General features: G+C 39.0%; 1 protein-coding gene across 5 annotated transcripts in view; it reads right to left on the bottom strand.

The window, feature by feature from the left end:
• ninl (ninein-like) overlaps positions 1 to 14,381 on the bottom strand; it is a 145,136-nt gene that overhangs the window by 8,575 nt on the left and 122,180 nt on the right. For all 5 annotated transcript variants that reach the window (XM_060831713.1, XM_060831714.1, XM_060831715.1 and 2 more), the window contains 3 exons: positions 5,827 to 5,940; positions 4,780 to 4,926; positions 3,357 to 3,470 (listed from right to left, as the gene is read on the bottom strand). In XM_060831713.1, coding sequence (XP_060687696.1) covers positions 3,357 to 3,470; positions 4,780 to 4,926; positions 5,827 to 5,940 — 375 coding nt within the window. The remainder of the gene's footprint in view (positions 1 to 3,356; positions 3,471 to 4,779; positions 4,927 to 5,826; positions 5,941 to 14,381) is intronic.

Here is a 14,381-nt window from a genome sequence, read left to right as displayed (position 1 = left end):
ACTTAACAAATTCCTCTCCACCCAACCTTTAACACTATGACAGTCCCAGTCCACATGTGTTTGTTAGATTAATCAATTTCTTCTATCACTAGATGACATTCAATTACAAACTATGAAAGAAGTGAAAAGGAAGTTCTATTTGGAACAATTTAATAGAAAGCACTGTCGACAAAAAATGCTCTACTACAAACAGGATCCTTTCTGTTTCAAAGCCATCATTCATTTTCCACACCAGTAACAGCTGATAATATAGCTGTTACTGACATATACTAAAAAAGGAATGAATGGCAGCTCTGGAATAGCTTCAAGTAATGCGAAGCATTCCAATCCTCTTTCTGTTTGTATAAGCTGGAATCTCAACTCTTGTATTTAAATAGATACTGTGTCTTACATCCAGCCATCAAAGTTGGCAGTAAACAAATGTCAAGACATTTTCTGAGCGATCAAACATAATTTTTGCCTAATAATAATCAAAATTCATGGATCTCAGATTTTGGAAATCACAGATGGGTTAAAAAAAGAGCCAATTTATAATCGAACAATCGTAATAGTTTTTCTTCCATGTTAGCAAATAACAAATTTACTTTACATCTTTAAAATTTTACAAGGGACAACGGCATTGGCACACTGACTAACTTTTGTTATGTTCCAAGTGACCCTTGACCCCACCTCACGTGATCCACCAAGCCCAAACCAACTTGAAACGAACCCCCTTACAAAAAAAAAACAGCAAGATCCTACTACAATTCAATTCTGAAGTTGCCCATTTCAGAAACACAACTTGTAAAGCCTTTAATGTAGTAAAAATGATTCCCAAGGCATGTTACAAGAGCAAAACCAAACAATATCTGACCCAGCCCTAACTGAAGGCGATTGAGTTAGGCTTTAAGGAGTGTCCCAAAGGTATACACGAGGCTTACAGAGAGGGAAGAGTAATACAGCAGAGATCTTGCAGGGTTATAGCAGTAGACCAGATTGTAAACACAGGGACAAAGTCATAGACAGATTAAATGAGAGGATAACATTTAAAAATGAGGCGTTGGTGGGCCAGGAGCCAACATAAATCAGTAAGCACATGAATGTTACATGACTGGGACCTGATCCAAATTAAAATACAAGCAGAAGTTTGAATGAGCTCAAGTTTATTGACAGTGGAAGATCTAATGGGATTGCTTACAACATTTTCCCACATTTCAAATAAGCAAAGTCAACTCAGTACAGCAACACATTTATAAAAAACAAAAGAACTGTGGATGCTATAAATCAGAAACAAAAATAGAAGTTGCTGGGAAAGCTCAGGAGGTCCAGCAGCATCTGTGAAGAGAAATTAAAGTTAACATTTCAGGTCTGGCGACCCTTCCTCAGAACTGATGATAGCTAGGAAAATGTCAAATAATATGCAGAAGATAGACTGGGGGAAAGAGGTAAGGAGTAAATGATAGGTAGGGAAGAGCCCAAAGAGAGAAGAAAGGAGTCGACAACAATCTAGTTGGGAGGGTGAATAGCTGTTAATGGATACTAAGTGGCTAACAATAGGTAGTGTGTAAAGGCAAACAATGTGATAACAAGACCTAGTGTGCAGAGTTAGGGTGTTAGGACATGGACAAGTTCAGGCCCTAAAATTACTAAACTTGATATTGAGTTCAGAGGGCTTTGGGGTCCCGAAGCATAAAATGAGGTGTTGTTCTTCGAGCTTCGCTGGAGGAAGCCTGAGACAGAGATGCTGGCCAGGGAACAGTGTGGCATGTTAAAATGGCAGGCAATTGGAAGTTCAAGACCCTGAGAGCAAAATCAAATTTTAATTATAGAGACAAGAGAACTTGCAGTCCGAAACTGTCTGACGTGACGGCTTTGAATTGTGATGACAATCTATTGGATTGGCAGAAGAGACAAGGACCCAAGAGCACAGCCTTAGAGTAAAGGGAAGACCCTTTAGAATGGAGATAAGGAGAAACTTCTTTAGCCAGATAGTAGTGGATCTGTGGAATTCATTGCCACAGAAGGCTATGGCAGCTAGGTTATTGATTATATTTAAAACAGAGATAGATAGGTTCTTGATTGCCAAGGGGATCAAAGGTTATGGGGAGAAAGTGAGGAAAATGGGGTTGAAAAATCTATCAGCCATGATTAAATGGCACAGTGGACTCGATGGGCCAAATGGTCTAATTTCTGTTTCTTTGTCTTATGGTCTAAAGTTGTTTACTGTGAACCAGGTGCCGATGATATTATCCAAGAATACCACAAAATATAAAGTAAATATGTTATTTGACTTACAACTGCATGCAAACAAAACTATTAGTTAGAAAAACAATTATATACATTCAGATAACTTGCATTCAATGGGAACACAATATCTACCATTCCATAAATGCATAGTCAGAAGTTTAGCAGCAAAGCCATGTTTAAAATGGACGCAAAGAATCTGACAACATAGCTCCCAAAAGCCACATAATTTCTCTGTAGATTCAACTGCAGCCAAAGCAGAAAATCAGACTATCTTAAGATTCAATCACAAATAGTCATTAAATAATTCAATGACTGTATGATTGTCATTGACTATTTCTAATGCTAAACAGAAAAAACAGGGAGGAATCCCAGAATAATTGATTTTGCTTTGTGGACTGATCAAAATTAGAAGAGATCCATCTAAACACAAACGAGAGACATCTTCAAACATCATCTCTTTCTCAAGAGGGAGGCTTCCAGGACAAGCCAGCTAAATCCTTTCGCACTGAACCAGGTTACCAAGAGCCACAATCAGCAGTTCCATTGACGTGGAATAAAGGAGTCTTTGCTTACTCTCCGCTTAGTTCACCTATAGGAACACCTCGCTGAATCTGTCTCTGTTTCAACTCCTTCACTTCAGAAAGGGCATTTTTAAGCGAGCTAGACCTGCAACAACATAGTGTTTATCTTTTGCTACTTTAACTCCTCAAATATGTACTTTTTACAAGCTATTAGCTCCACCTCATTTACCCAAGTGGCTTTCAGAATAGAATAGCAATTTATTGTCACTTGTATTTATGAAACTACAGTGAGATGTGTATAAGTTGCCAAAATTTGGCACTATTTTAGCACCAGTTGTGCACTGAACCAACTTTTTAAACCTTGTTTAAAACACAAAACTGTGCTGCTGGTTGTTTTTAACTTGTAACATTTGGAAAGTAAAAAGGGGGTTAACATTCGAGCTTATACAAATTCTCAGTTCACAAACCACTCTGAGGAAATACTTGATGTGATCATAACAGTTTTCCAAAGGTCCTTCAAAGAAGTGTTATTAGGGAGGTGGACTTTAAGGGGGAATTATAAAATAGGGGGCGGAGGCAAAGAGATTCATGGAAACTTCAGTAGTATACCTGTTTCTGCGACTCCACCAGGTCAGCTTCCAACTTTACTTCTTTGTTTTGCAAAATCTGATATTCTTTTTTCATAGATTCCAGTTCAGTCTCCAGGATATGCACTTGGCTGATCTGCAACAATATTACAATAATGTGTGCATGATATTACATAAAAACATGTTAGATATATAGTTCAGAGAGCAATATTTTAATTATTTTGATAACGTTAAATTTAGTGTTATAATTCATTGGAATTTAGAAGAATATGGGGGGGGGAATCTTATAGAAACATATAAAATTATGAAGGGAACAGATAAGATTGACATAGAGAGGACGTTTCCATTGGTGGGTGAAACTAAGATATGATGGCATAGCCTCAAAATTAAGGGGAGCAGATTTAGGACTGAATTGAGAAGGAACTTCACCCGGAGGGTTGTGAATCTATGGTATTCCCTGCCCGGTGAAGTAGTTGATGCTACTTCAGTAAATATTTTTTAAGGCTAATGTAAATTTTTTTGAACAATAAAGGAATTAAGGGTTATGGTGAGAGGGCAAGTAAGTAGAGCTGAGGCCACAAAAAGGTCAGCCATGATCTTGTTGAATGACAGAGCAGGCCCAAAGGGCCAGATAGCCTACTGCTCCTAGCTCTTCAGTTCTTATATAATAACAGCTTTTGTCCTTTGAAACTTGTATATGGGATTGTTTTTAAATCATAACATTGCATACCATTATAAATTCATGTAGCATAAACAAATGAAATGCAACTGCAGTCATATAGAAGAGAAGTCAGATTATAAGCAGTTCCAACACACCAGCTGTAGTATAGATAACACTAGTCCAGCTGGAGACTTCACTGATTAAAGTGAGTGAAGATACAAACAGAAAACATAAACACAAATCTATTTGTTTAATTAATATTGATAAAATTCCATGGACTTATCATTGTCCCATTTAAAAAGAATTTTTAAAAATTTTTAAAAATTTAAAAATGCTGTAAATGCCACAATTCAATTGACTTTGCAAACTGCTTTTTACTTTATACTATTACTTGTGCAACAAAACATTATGCTTGACTTGAAAGTAAGGGAAGATAGTGCATTTACCCAGCTCTGCATTTCTGGATGCCTCAGCTTAAAAATAAACATTTCAAAATCCTCGAGCTGACTGCAAGGTTTCAGTGCGGAGCTAAACGGCTACTGTATAATTGAAGTGTCCTAATCTATGCTGAAATCTAACTCAAGCTCTAGATACTTTTGAAAAAGCTACTTCACTATGATACCCTTAATGTAAAAAAGGAGCTTTTCACCTCCTGCAACCACTGATAATTAAAATAGTCAAAAAGCTTGATTGCAACTACAGTGGTGCTAATATCCAGAAAATAGGTTTTGTTTTATTGCTCAATATCATTTGCAGTGCTCCAATTAACAGACACATACAATACCTTATTTTTTGCCTCTTGCAATGACTTTGTAACAGATTCAACCTCCTTTGTCAGTGACAAATTTTCTTGGTGCTTTTCTTGAAGTTCAAGCTTCAGATGGTCTCGATTAGAATGTGCTTGATCCAAACCCAATTCTAGGATCTTTGTCTGAATTTAAGTCAGTGTTTGGGATTAGTAATTTGCACGTTTGTTATTTGCACCGACCTCGCACAGAAATAGTTATAAATTTGTTTCACTAAAATCAGCAGGAGCTAATATAGGAACTCAAAGATTTGTTGAATTTACGAAGTGGATCTTCATTTTATAGAACCTTTGCCAGCTACATAAAGACATTAGAATGTTTCTGCGCAAAGTGATCCCTCAAACCAGCCTTGTCTCCCCGGCCAACACAAACTGGTTTCAATCTTAAGTTAAAGCCTTATAAGTATCAAAGGTATGTAGGAATTCCTCCAAACAATACTCAATTATTTCCTTGCACCAAACCAGATTTGAATTTGGTCTGATTTGCATTTGTTCAATTTTGGACGGACATATATTTCTAAGTTGGTTATCCTTTCACCCTCTTCTGAAAATGTTGAATTTTGGTATGTTTGGAATATTTGGCTTGTAGGCCTTACACGTGAGATAAAACAACAAGCAACAACCATTCTTTTTGAACACAAGGGATTACAGCCAAATTGGATCCTAAAGAGCATTGGCTGATTTTGCTTTGCATCATAAAGGATATTGTACCAACTGCACCTCCATGGCGATCACCTAATTTCAAAAGACTGTGATTTAAAATGGAGATCTTAAGAACTCAAGAAGTACGAGCAAGAATAAACCATTCAGCCCCTCAAGCCTGTTCTGCCAGTCAGATCATTGTTGAACTTCTGCATCAACTTCACATTCTCACCACAAGGATCATTGAGTTGACTAAGTCTCTAGAATGCTTAAATTAAAATATGTTAGAACAGGACAGCCAAGCAAATGTACAGTTTAAATAATGTTCAGTTTGTACACTGTTTAACTCGATGATAGACAATTTTTATTTGATAATGTCAATACCTTCTCTTTGGCCTCCTGAAGGTGTTGCAGCATTGTCATAGATTGGATATCTAGGTTCTTTTTCTCTGCCCTTAGTACATTTGTCTCCTTAGCCAGTGAATCTAGATCTAATAACTTTGGGAGCATACAGTGAGGAAACAAAACATGAGACATATTAAACATTTAAAATAAGTGAGGCTCTTTAGAAATTCAGGGAACAGAAATATTAGTAAATACTGAAATCAATTTTAAAACGCAAGAAGAATATTAGGAAAGAGTTTGCAATTAGAAACGGCAGGGAAAAGTAACCAAGCTTAGCATTTGTAAGCAATTATTAAGTTCAATATGTTGTCGTAACATGAAATTTTAAAAAGTAACCCAAGGTACTTTGAAATTCCATTGAGCTTGCTTATAATGATCTTAATGTCTCCCAACATGTCCTGCACTGCAACAGAAAAGTTGTAAATAACTGCTCAAAAGTTGAACCTTAAGTTGAAACAGGTCTAATGAAAAGAGAATATATTGTTTCTCAGGACCTCTTACATCTCAAAACTTTAAAGCATATGAAATACCATGGAGCATTCCATTCACCGTTGAATTTACTTTTCTTAAATAAGAAATACATATTTCATGGAATGGCAAGTTACACTTTAAAAGCATAAAGTGACAATTTGTACATACTGGAAAGTTACAAATCAAACTTTATGAATCTCTCAATTGTGTGCAAATTGGACCTCATCTTAAAGGTATCACACTAATATAAACAGAATTTACAGCATGGTCATAGGACATTCATCCCAATATGTCTGTGCTAAAGTTTATGTTTCACACAAGTCTTTTCCCTTAATTCATCTTGCCCAAGCAGTCTTATGTGACTGAATGTAGCATAAAGTTACCCAAGCAAAATTAGGGTCAATGGGAATTAATGAGAAAACTTTCTATTCAAGAAGAATGGTTATAGATGCTGGAAGACAGTGATCTTAATTCAGGGACATCAACGCAGGGGTTCCTCACAACAGTGTGTTAGGCACAACCATCTTCGGCTGCTTCATCAATAACTGTCCCTATATCATATAGTACGAAATGGGGATGTTTGCTGATGATCACACAATCTTCAACTCCTCATATGCTGAAACAGTCCATAGCAAAATGCAGTGAAACATGGGCAAGATTCAGGCTTGGGCTGACAAGTGGCAAGTAACATTCCCATTACTCAAGTACCAGACAATGACCACCTCCAATAAGAAAGGATCAAACCATCATCCCATGACATTCAGTAGTGTTGGAATCACTGAATTTTCCACTACAAACATCCTGGGGTTTACCATTGACCAGAAACTGAACTGAACTAGGCATATAAATACCACGGCTGCAAGAGCAGATGAGAGGCTCAGGATTCTGGAGCAAGTAATTCACCTCCTAACTCACCAAAGCCAGTCCACCATCTACAAGGCCCAAGTCGGGAGTATTATAGAATACTCCCCACTTGCCTGGATGAATGCAACTGTAACAGTAGTTAAGAAGCTTGACACCATCCCAAATAGTCCACTTGACTGGCACCCCATCCACCACCACTGATGCTCAGAAGCAGCAACAGGTACCATCCTCAAGATGCAGAACAGAAATTGACCAAGGGTGCTTCAGACAGCACGTTCCAAATGCTCAATCATCTAAAAGGACAAGGTTAGCAGATCCATGGGAACACCATCATTCACAAGTTCTTCTCAAAACTTCAAAGCACCCTCACTTAGTGTCATGGAAACACACCCTTCGGTCCAACTCATCTATGCCGACCAGACAGCCTAAATAAATTTACTCCCATTTGCCAGCATTTGGCCCGGGTTCAAATCCCGCCTCAGGCAACTGACTGTGTGGAGTTTGCACGTTCTCCCCGCGTCTGCGTGGGTTCCCTCTGGGTGCTCCGGTTTCCTCCCACAGTTCAAAGATGTGCGGGTCAGGTGAATTGGCCATGCTAAATTGCCCATAGTGTTAGGTAAGGGGTAAATGTAGGGGTATGGGTGGGTTGCGCTTCGGTGGGTCGGTGTGGACTTGTTGGGCCAAAGGGCCTGTTTCCACACTATAAGTAATCTAATCTAATCTAAATCTTTCCTATTCACATACCCATCCAGATGCCTTTTAAATATTGTAATTGTATCAGACTCTGCCATTTCTTCAGGCATTTCATTCCATACATGCACCACCCTGTGTATGAAAATGTTGACCCTTACGTCCAGTTGTTAAGTTTTCCCCTCTCACCTTAAATCTAAGCTCTCTAGTTTTGGATTCCGCTACCATGGGAAAACCACTTGGACTCTGACGCTCCAGGGAAAATATCCCCAGCCTATTCAGCCTCTCCCTACAGCTCAAACCCTCCAACCCTGGCATGTTTGTAAATCTTTTCTGAACCCTTTCAAGTTTCACAATCTCCTTCCTATAGCAGGGAGACCAGAATTGCATGCAGTATTCCAAAAGTGGCCTAAACAACATCCTGTACAGCCGCAACATGACCTTCCAACTCCTATAACAATGCCCTAACCAACAAAGCCAACCATACCAACTGCCTTCTTCACTATCCTACCTTCCTGCGATGCCACTTCCAAGGAACAATGAACCTACACTCCAAAATCTCTTTGTTCAGCAACATACCCTCATCAAATCTCTTCATTACTTCTTCAAAAAACTTGTCCTTCTCTCATCCTATGTCATTAGTTCCAATGTGTACAATGACTACCTGCTGGTCCATCTCTCCTTTCAGGATATTCAGCATCCCCACCAAGACATCCCTGATCCTGGCACCAGGGAAGTCTCATTGTCAGCCACAGAAACCTTTATCTGCGCCTCTGATTAAAGAGTCCCTTATCATAATGAATTGCTTGGAACCTGATGTACTCCTCATTATATTTTTACCAGTCTCGGTACCAGAAACCTGGTTATCAGTGCTACATAGCCCCGAGAGTCCTACATTTTCCAAAACAGCATACTTGTTTGACATGGGGAGACAGGAGACTCCTGCATGACCTGACCACTCCTCTTACAACCCATCTACCTGTCTGTATCTGCGGTTTGTCTCCCTTCCTGAACTGCCATCATCTCTCCCAGACTCGTGTAAATCCCTCATTGCCTGTAACTGCTGCTCCAACCGATCTATGCGATCCGATAGGATTCGCAACCGAACACACTTCCTACAGACATAATCATCAGTAACAGAAACTCTCCCTAACCTTCCACATCTGACAGGAAGAGCACATCATTTTACTCAAGGCCATCTTTGCACCTTAACAACCTACAGACCTAGAAAATAACAGTCTTACTGCTCCAAAATCATTGCTTCAGGATAACTTAATATCTATGTTTTATACTTTGAAAGTTTAATCAGGAGACAGAGCTCAATTAAACATATAATATAATTTTAAAAATCACTCTACTTACCACTGTAGATTTATAAGAAAATACACTGAGGTTACACTTTAAAAATAACCCACTTAGCTGCTCTCATGCTGTGAGCGCCCACACAGGTTTCTGGAAGGTTAGCTGTGAATTTCACTGTTGTTTACTGAGAAGAACTCCAATGTCCAGAGATTCTTGAAACTAAAACAAGTGAGGCAGTCACTGCTTGGTCACACAACTACACAGGTTCACCACTGGGTCACACGGCTGTGCAGGATTACTTCTCTGTTTTATTGCCCCTCATGTGGTATCTACTTTCTACCACTTTTTTAAAAAAAATGTCATTGTTTTGGGATTTTGATTCAAAGTTCATAACAGCCTATAAAACCGTACTTCCTGCTCCAAACATTGAGGAAATCAGCTGCAACAACTGAAAATGCTTTAAAAAAAAAGTAGCTCTTAAGCCACAATTTTAGTCCTGTCCCCATCTTGGATTACCCAAAATTGGAACTATAATTGCTGCACCTTCAAAGTTGCTGGGTCAAAATCCTAGAACTCACTCCCCAGGGGCATTGCTGGTATACCTATGTAAAACAGACCACAGCAGTTTAAGAAGGTAGCTTACCACCACTTTCTCAAAGGCAATAAGTGCTGGTGTGGTCAGCCAAGTGCATATTTCCCGAATGAGTTAGAAAAACTTCTATTCCTTTTTCCCTCATGCTTATCTGGCTTTCCCTTGAGTTATTTCATTTAACCACTTCATATGGTACGTGTTCCACATTCTCACCCCACCCTGGATAAATAGGATGTTGACAAGGGTGCAAAAAAGATTTACATTATGTTACCAAGTCTGGAAGGCTTGTGTTATAAGGAATCGCTGGATAAGCTGAGGCTATCTTCCCTGGATGTAGGATGCTAAGGGATGACTTTATAGAGGTTTATAAAATCATGAGGTCCACAGATAAGGTGAATAGCCAAGGTCTTTTCCCCAGATTAGGGAGTCCAAACTAGAGGTCATAGGTTTAAAGTGAGAGGGGAAAGATTTTAAAGGGACCTGAGGGGCAACTTTTTCCCACATAGAGGGTGATGCATATATGGAATGTGCTGCCAAAGAAAGTTGATAGAGACAAGTACAAATACAAGATTTAAATGACATTTGGACAGGTACATGGATAGGAAAGGTGTAGAGAAATATGGGCCACATTCAGGCAAATGGGACTAGTTCTGTTTAGGAAACCTAGTCAGCATGGACGAGTTGGGCCAAAGGTGCTGTTTCTGTGCTGCGTAACTTTATGACTCTAATTCCTTATTGGCTTTAATAGTGACCATTCTATATTTATGACCCATAGTTTTGGACTCCCTCAAAAGTGGAAAAACGTGAAATACATCTATCCTATAAAATCCTTCACAGTTTTAAATTGTCTCAACTCGATCTGAATTCACCTTTATTATCGCAGAGAGTAGATGGAATCAGATTCACAATGTCTCTTACTTGCACATTTACTTCTTCAAAGCCAAACTTGGAAAACAGTTTTGTGTCTCAGTTACCATTACAGATGTTAGAGAAGTATATTTCAAGAGAGAAATATTTCAAGACAAATGTAGAATGGATTCTTTCACTGAACAAGGCCTCACTTGACAGAGTTTGTTCCAGAGAGTTAGGGCTGCTGTACGGAAGCAATCAAATGATGCCCCATATTGGGAGCATAATATTATTGGCCTCACCCTTTAACTGGAAGCTAGGAGGCTTCCCCTCTCCCCCACAAAATCTACTATTCTGAGGAACCTACCTTTAATAAAAATCTATTCAACTAAGGTACAGAAGCCTGAACACACACACCAGCCAGTTTCGAATCAGTTTCTACCCTACTGTTGTTAAAGTACTGAATGGACTCACAAACTCTTAGCATTTGCCTAAACCTGTGTTTTGGATTTTGCCGCTGTTTACCTATTATTTATGTATCCATGCTATTTAACTATGTGATCTGCCTGTATTGCTCACAAGACAGGGCTTTTCACTGTGCCTCTGTACATGTGACAATAAATTCAATTCAATCATAGCTGCTGGATCTGTCTTCTACCGCAAATAAGAAGCAATAAGCAACTCCAGTAAAGGGCCCCAATGATATACAACAAAGACTAACTGGGACTTATTGTTGAAAATAATATTTTAACTCATCAGTACTTATGTTACCCTTGATGTTTGCAATTACTTATTAATAACTTTATCCTCAAGGGATCTTCAGTGAATAACTTGTAAATAAATTAACCTTGACATTGCTTAAACAAAACCTTGACCGTTGGTCTGCCATAATGTGTATCATAACGAATGGAAAGGGGCCTACACAAGCTACAGAAATCCAGAGGTCACTGACCAGGTGATGGACATGACTGTTGGCTGTGACTTGAGGGAGAAGGCAAATGAAATTGTTGCTGTTTTACTAATTTACGTGTTAACTTATTGGCACCTGTCATGACTGGCTTGACATTCAAAACTAACCAAGTTCTCCTATCTCAAACAATTTGCAAGGAGGCATTGTTAGGGAAGGGACAAGAAACTAAATAACATTGGCAATAGGAAAATTTGGACATAATTTCACTGCAATAAGAGAATAAAATATGAAGACAAAGATGACAAAATATAATAATAATAATAATAATAATAATAATAATAATGAGTTGTACATAGAACATAGAACAATACAGCACAGAACAGGCCCTTCGGCCCACGATGTTGTGCCAAACATCTATCCTAGATTAAGCACCCATCCATGTACCTATCCAATTGCCGCTTAAAGGTCGCCAATGATTCTGACTCTACCACTCCCACGGGCAGCGCATTCCATGCCCCCACCACTCTCTGGGTAAAGAACCCACCCCTGACATCTCCCTTATACCTTCCACCCTTCACCTTAAATTTATGTCCCCTTGTAACACTCTGTTGTACCCGGGGAAAAGGTTTCTGACTGTCTACTCTATCTATTCCTCTGATCATCTTATAAACCTCTATCAAGTCACCCCTCATCCTTTGCCGTTCCAACGAGAAAAGGCCGAGAACTCTCAACCTATCCTCGTACGACCTATTCTCCATTCCAGGCAACATCCTGGTAAATCTTCTCTGCACCCTCTCCAAAGCTTCCACATCTTTCCTAAAGTGAGGCGACCAGAACTGCACACAGTACTCCAAATGTGGCCTAACCAAAGTCCTGTACAGCTGCAACATCACTTCACGACTCTTGAATTCAATCCCTCTGCTAATGAAAGCTAATACACCATAGGCCTTCTTAGAAGCTCTATCCACCTGAGTGGCAACTTTCAAAGATCTATGTACATAGACCCCAAGATCCCTCTGTTCCTCCACCTGACTAAGAACCCTACCGTTAACCCTGTATTCGGCATTCTTATTTGTTCCTCCAAAATGGACAACCTCACACTTGGCAGGGTTGAACTCCATCTGCCACTCCTCAGCCCAGCTCTGCATCATATCTAAGTCCCTTTGCAGCCGACTACAGCCCTCCTCACTGTCCACAACTCCACCAATCTTCGTATCATCTGCAAATTTACTGACCCACCCTTCGACTCCCTCATCCAAGTCATTAATAAAAATTACAAACAGCAGAGGACCCAGAACTGATCCCTGCGGAACTCCACTTGTAACTGGGTGAAATGGATATATAAATTTAATGACTATATTACTGAACTAGGATTCCGGGGGACTGGACTAATGGAAGGCGGCTAGGAATTTTTATCCAATCTTCTTTTAAGAACGTGAACATGAATATAATCTTGTCATAAATTGTTGTGAAAACCCATCTTCATTGAGGCTCTTTAGTAAGAAAATATGCCTTCCTTATCCATTGTAGCCTACATGTGACTCCAGTCCTACATACAATACAGTACAGGAACAAGCCCTTCAGCCCACCAAGCATGTGCCAATTCTTATTCCTTCTTTTGACCGGCTACATCAGCTAAGATGACAGGTAAATACCTTCATAAATGATCATGTTGTTTCGTAGTCCCCGTTTGAGAAGGTGAGCCACTATCACCTTCTCAGACAACTGCAGATAGGTAATAAATGCCCACCTTGTCAATAATGCCTAAATACTAATAAACATGTTACTTATCACTTGGTATCAACCAATTGCTCTCTTAATCCACAAGAATTGTCAGAACCAGGTATGATCTTAATATTAAGAAGAGATATTATCTTAGGACCACAGATTATGCTGGTTTTAAGTACAGAATGTTTGGTTCTGGGATAGTGAAAAATGACTAAGTCTTAGCCTTTAAAACCACAATGTAAGTGCATGTAGAATTCCCAGCAAGCTGAGCAAGAAACTCAAACAGAGGTACATTTCAGTGTATGTTTGAAAATCGATTAGCAGTTAATGAAATACAATCACTATTTCCTTAATTACATTATTGTAAAAGGGGCACTTAGCAGAGAAATGAAAAGGGAACAAATCGTACTGTTGCACATTTGTAACTATAAAATTAGATACACATCTCACTACTATTCTCAGGTGGTGCTCATTCTTAGTTGCCCCCAAGGAAATGGTAATCTAATTGGTGGGAGTTGGTAGGCTATTTCAGAAGGTCATTAAGAGTTAAGCAAGTTGCTGCGGGGTTGGAGTTGCACGGAAACAAGATCAGGTAAGGACGACGGTGTTTTTTCTACAACGGCCATGAGTAAATTAGTTGGGTCTTTCTTTTACAAAAACCTAACAGTTTTATGTCTCTTGTACTGATACCAGAACTTTACTTCTGGAATTTTAGAACAGAACTAAAAATCTTAAACTATTACGATATACAACTGAGGTCACATCTATGGCTTATTTGTCCAAATCTTCTCCATCATTATTACTAGACCACTTACACATCTGCATGTTAACAGACTATATAGTGACAAGAGGAGAAGTAATGTGAAGGTACGGGCTGCAAAAAGTAGACACAAAATCCCACCTGCTCCACAGTGACAAAGGGGACAGTTTGGGGATGAGTGAAGGAAAGAGTTGGTGTGTCCCCTAAGCATTTCACTAAAAGTAACATCCCTCATCAAACCAGATACTACACAAAGTCAAATATGCAAAAATAACATCCTGAAGAACTTAATGGAAATTTCTTGCAATTATAGGCATTGTAAAAGCAAATATCGGTGAATCATACAATGAAACTGTTGTAGAAGGCTA

The sequence above is a fragment of the Hemiscyllium ocellatum genome, chromosome 10, assembly GCF_020745735.1.
Source record: "Hemiscyllium ocellatum isolate sHemOce1 chromosome 10, sHemOce1.pat.X.cur, whole genome shotgun sequence".
In the NCBI taxonomy this organism is placed as follows: domain Eukaryota; kingdom Metazoa; phylum Chordata; class Chondrichthyes; order Orectolobiformes; family Hemiscylliidae; genus Hemiscyllium; species Hemiscyllium ocellatum.
This window is presented reverse-complemented; position numbering and strand designations above follow the sequence as displayed.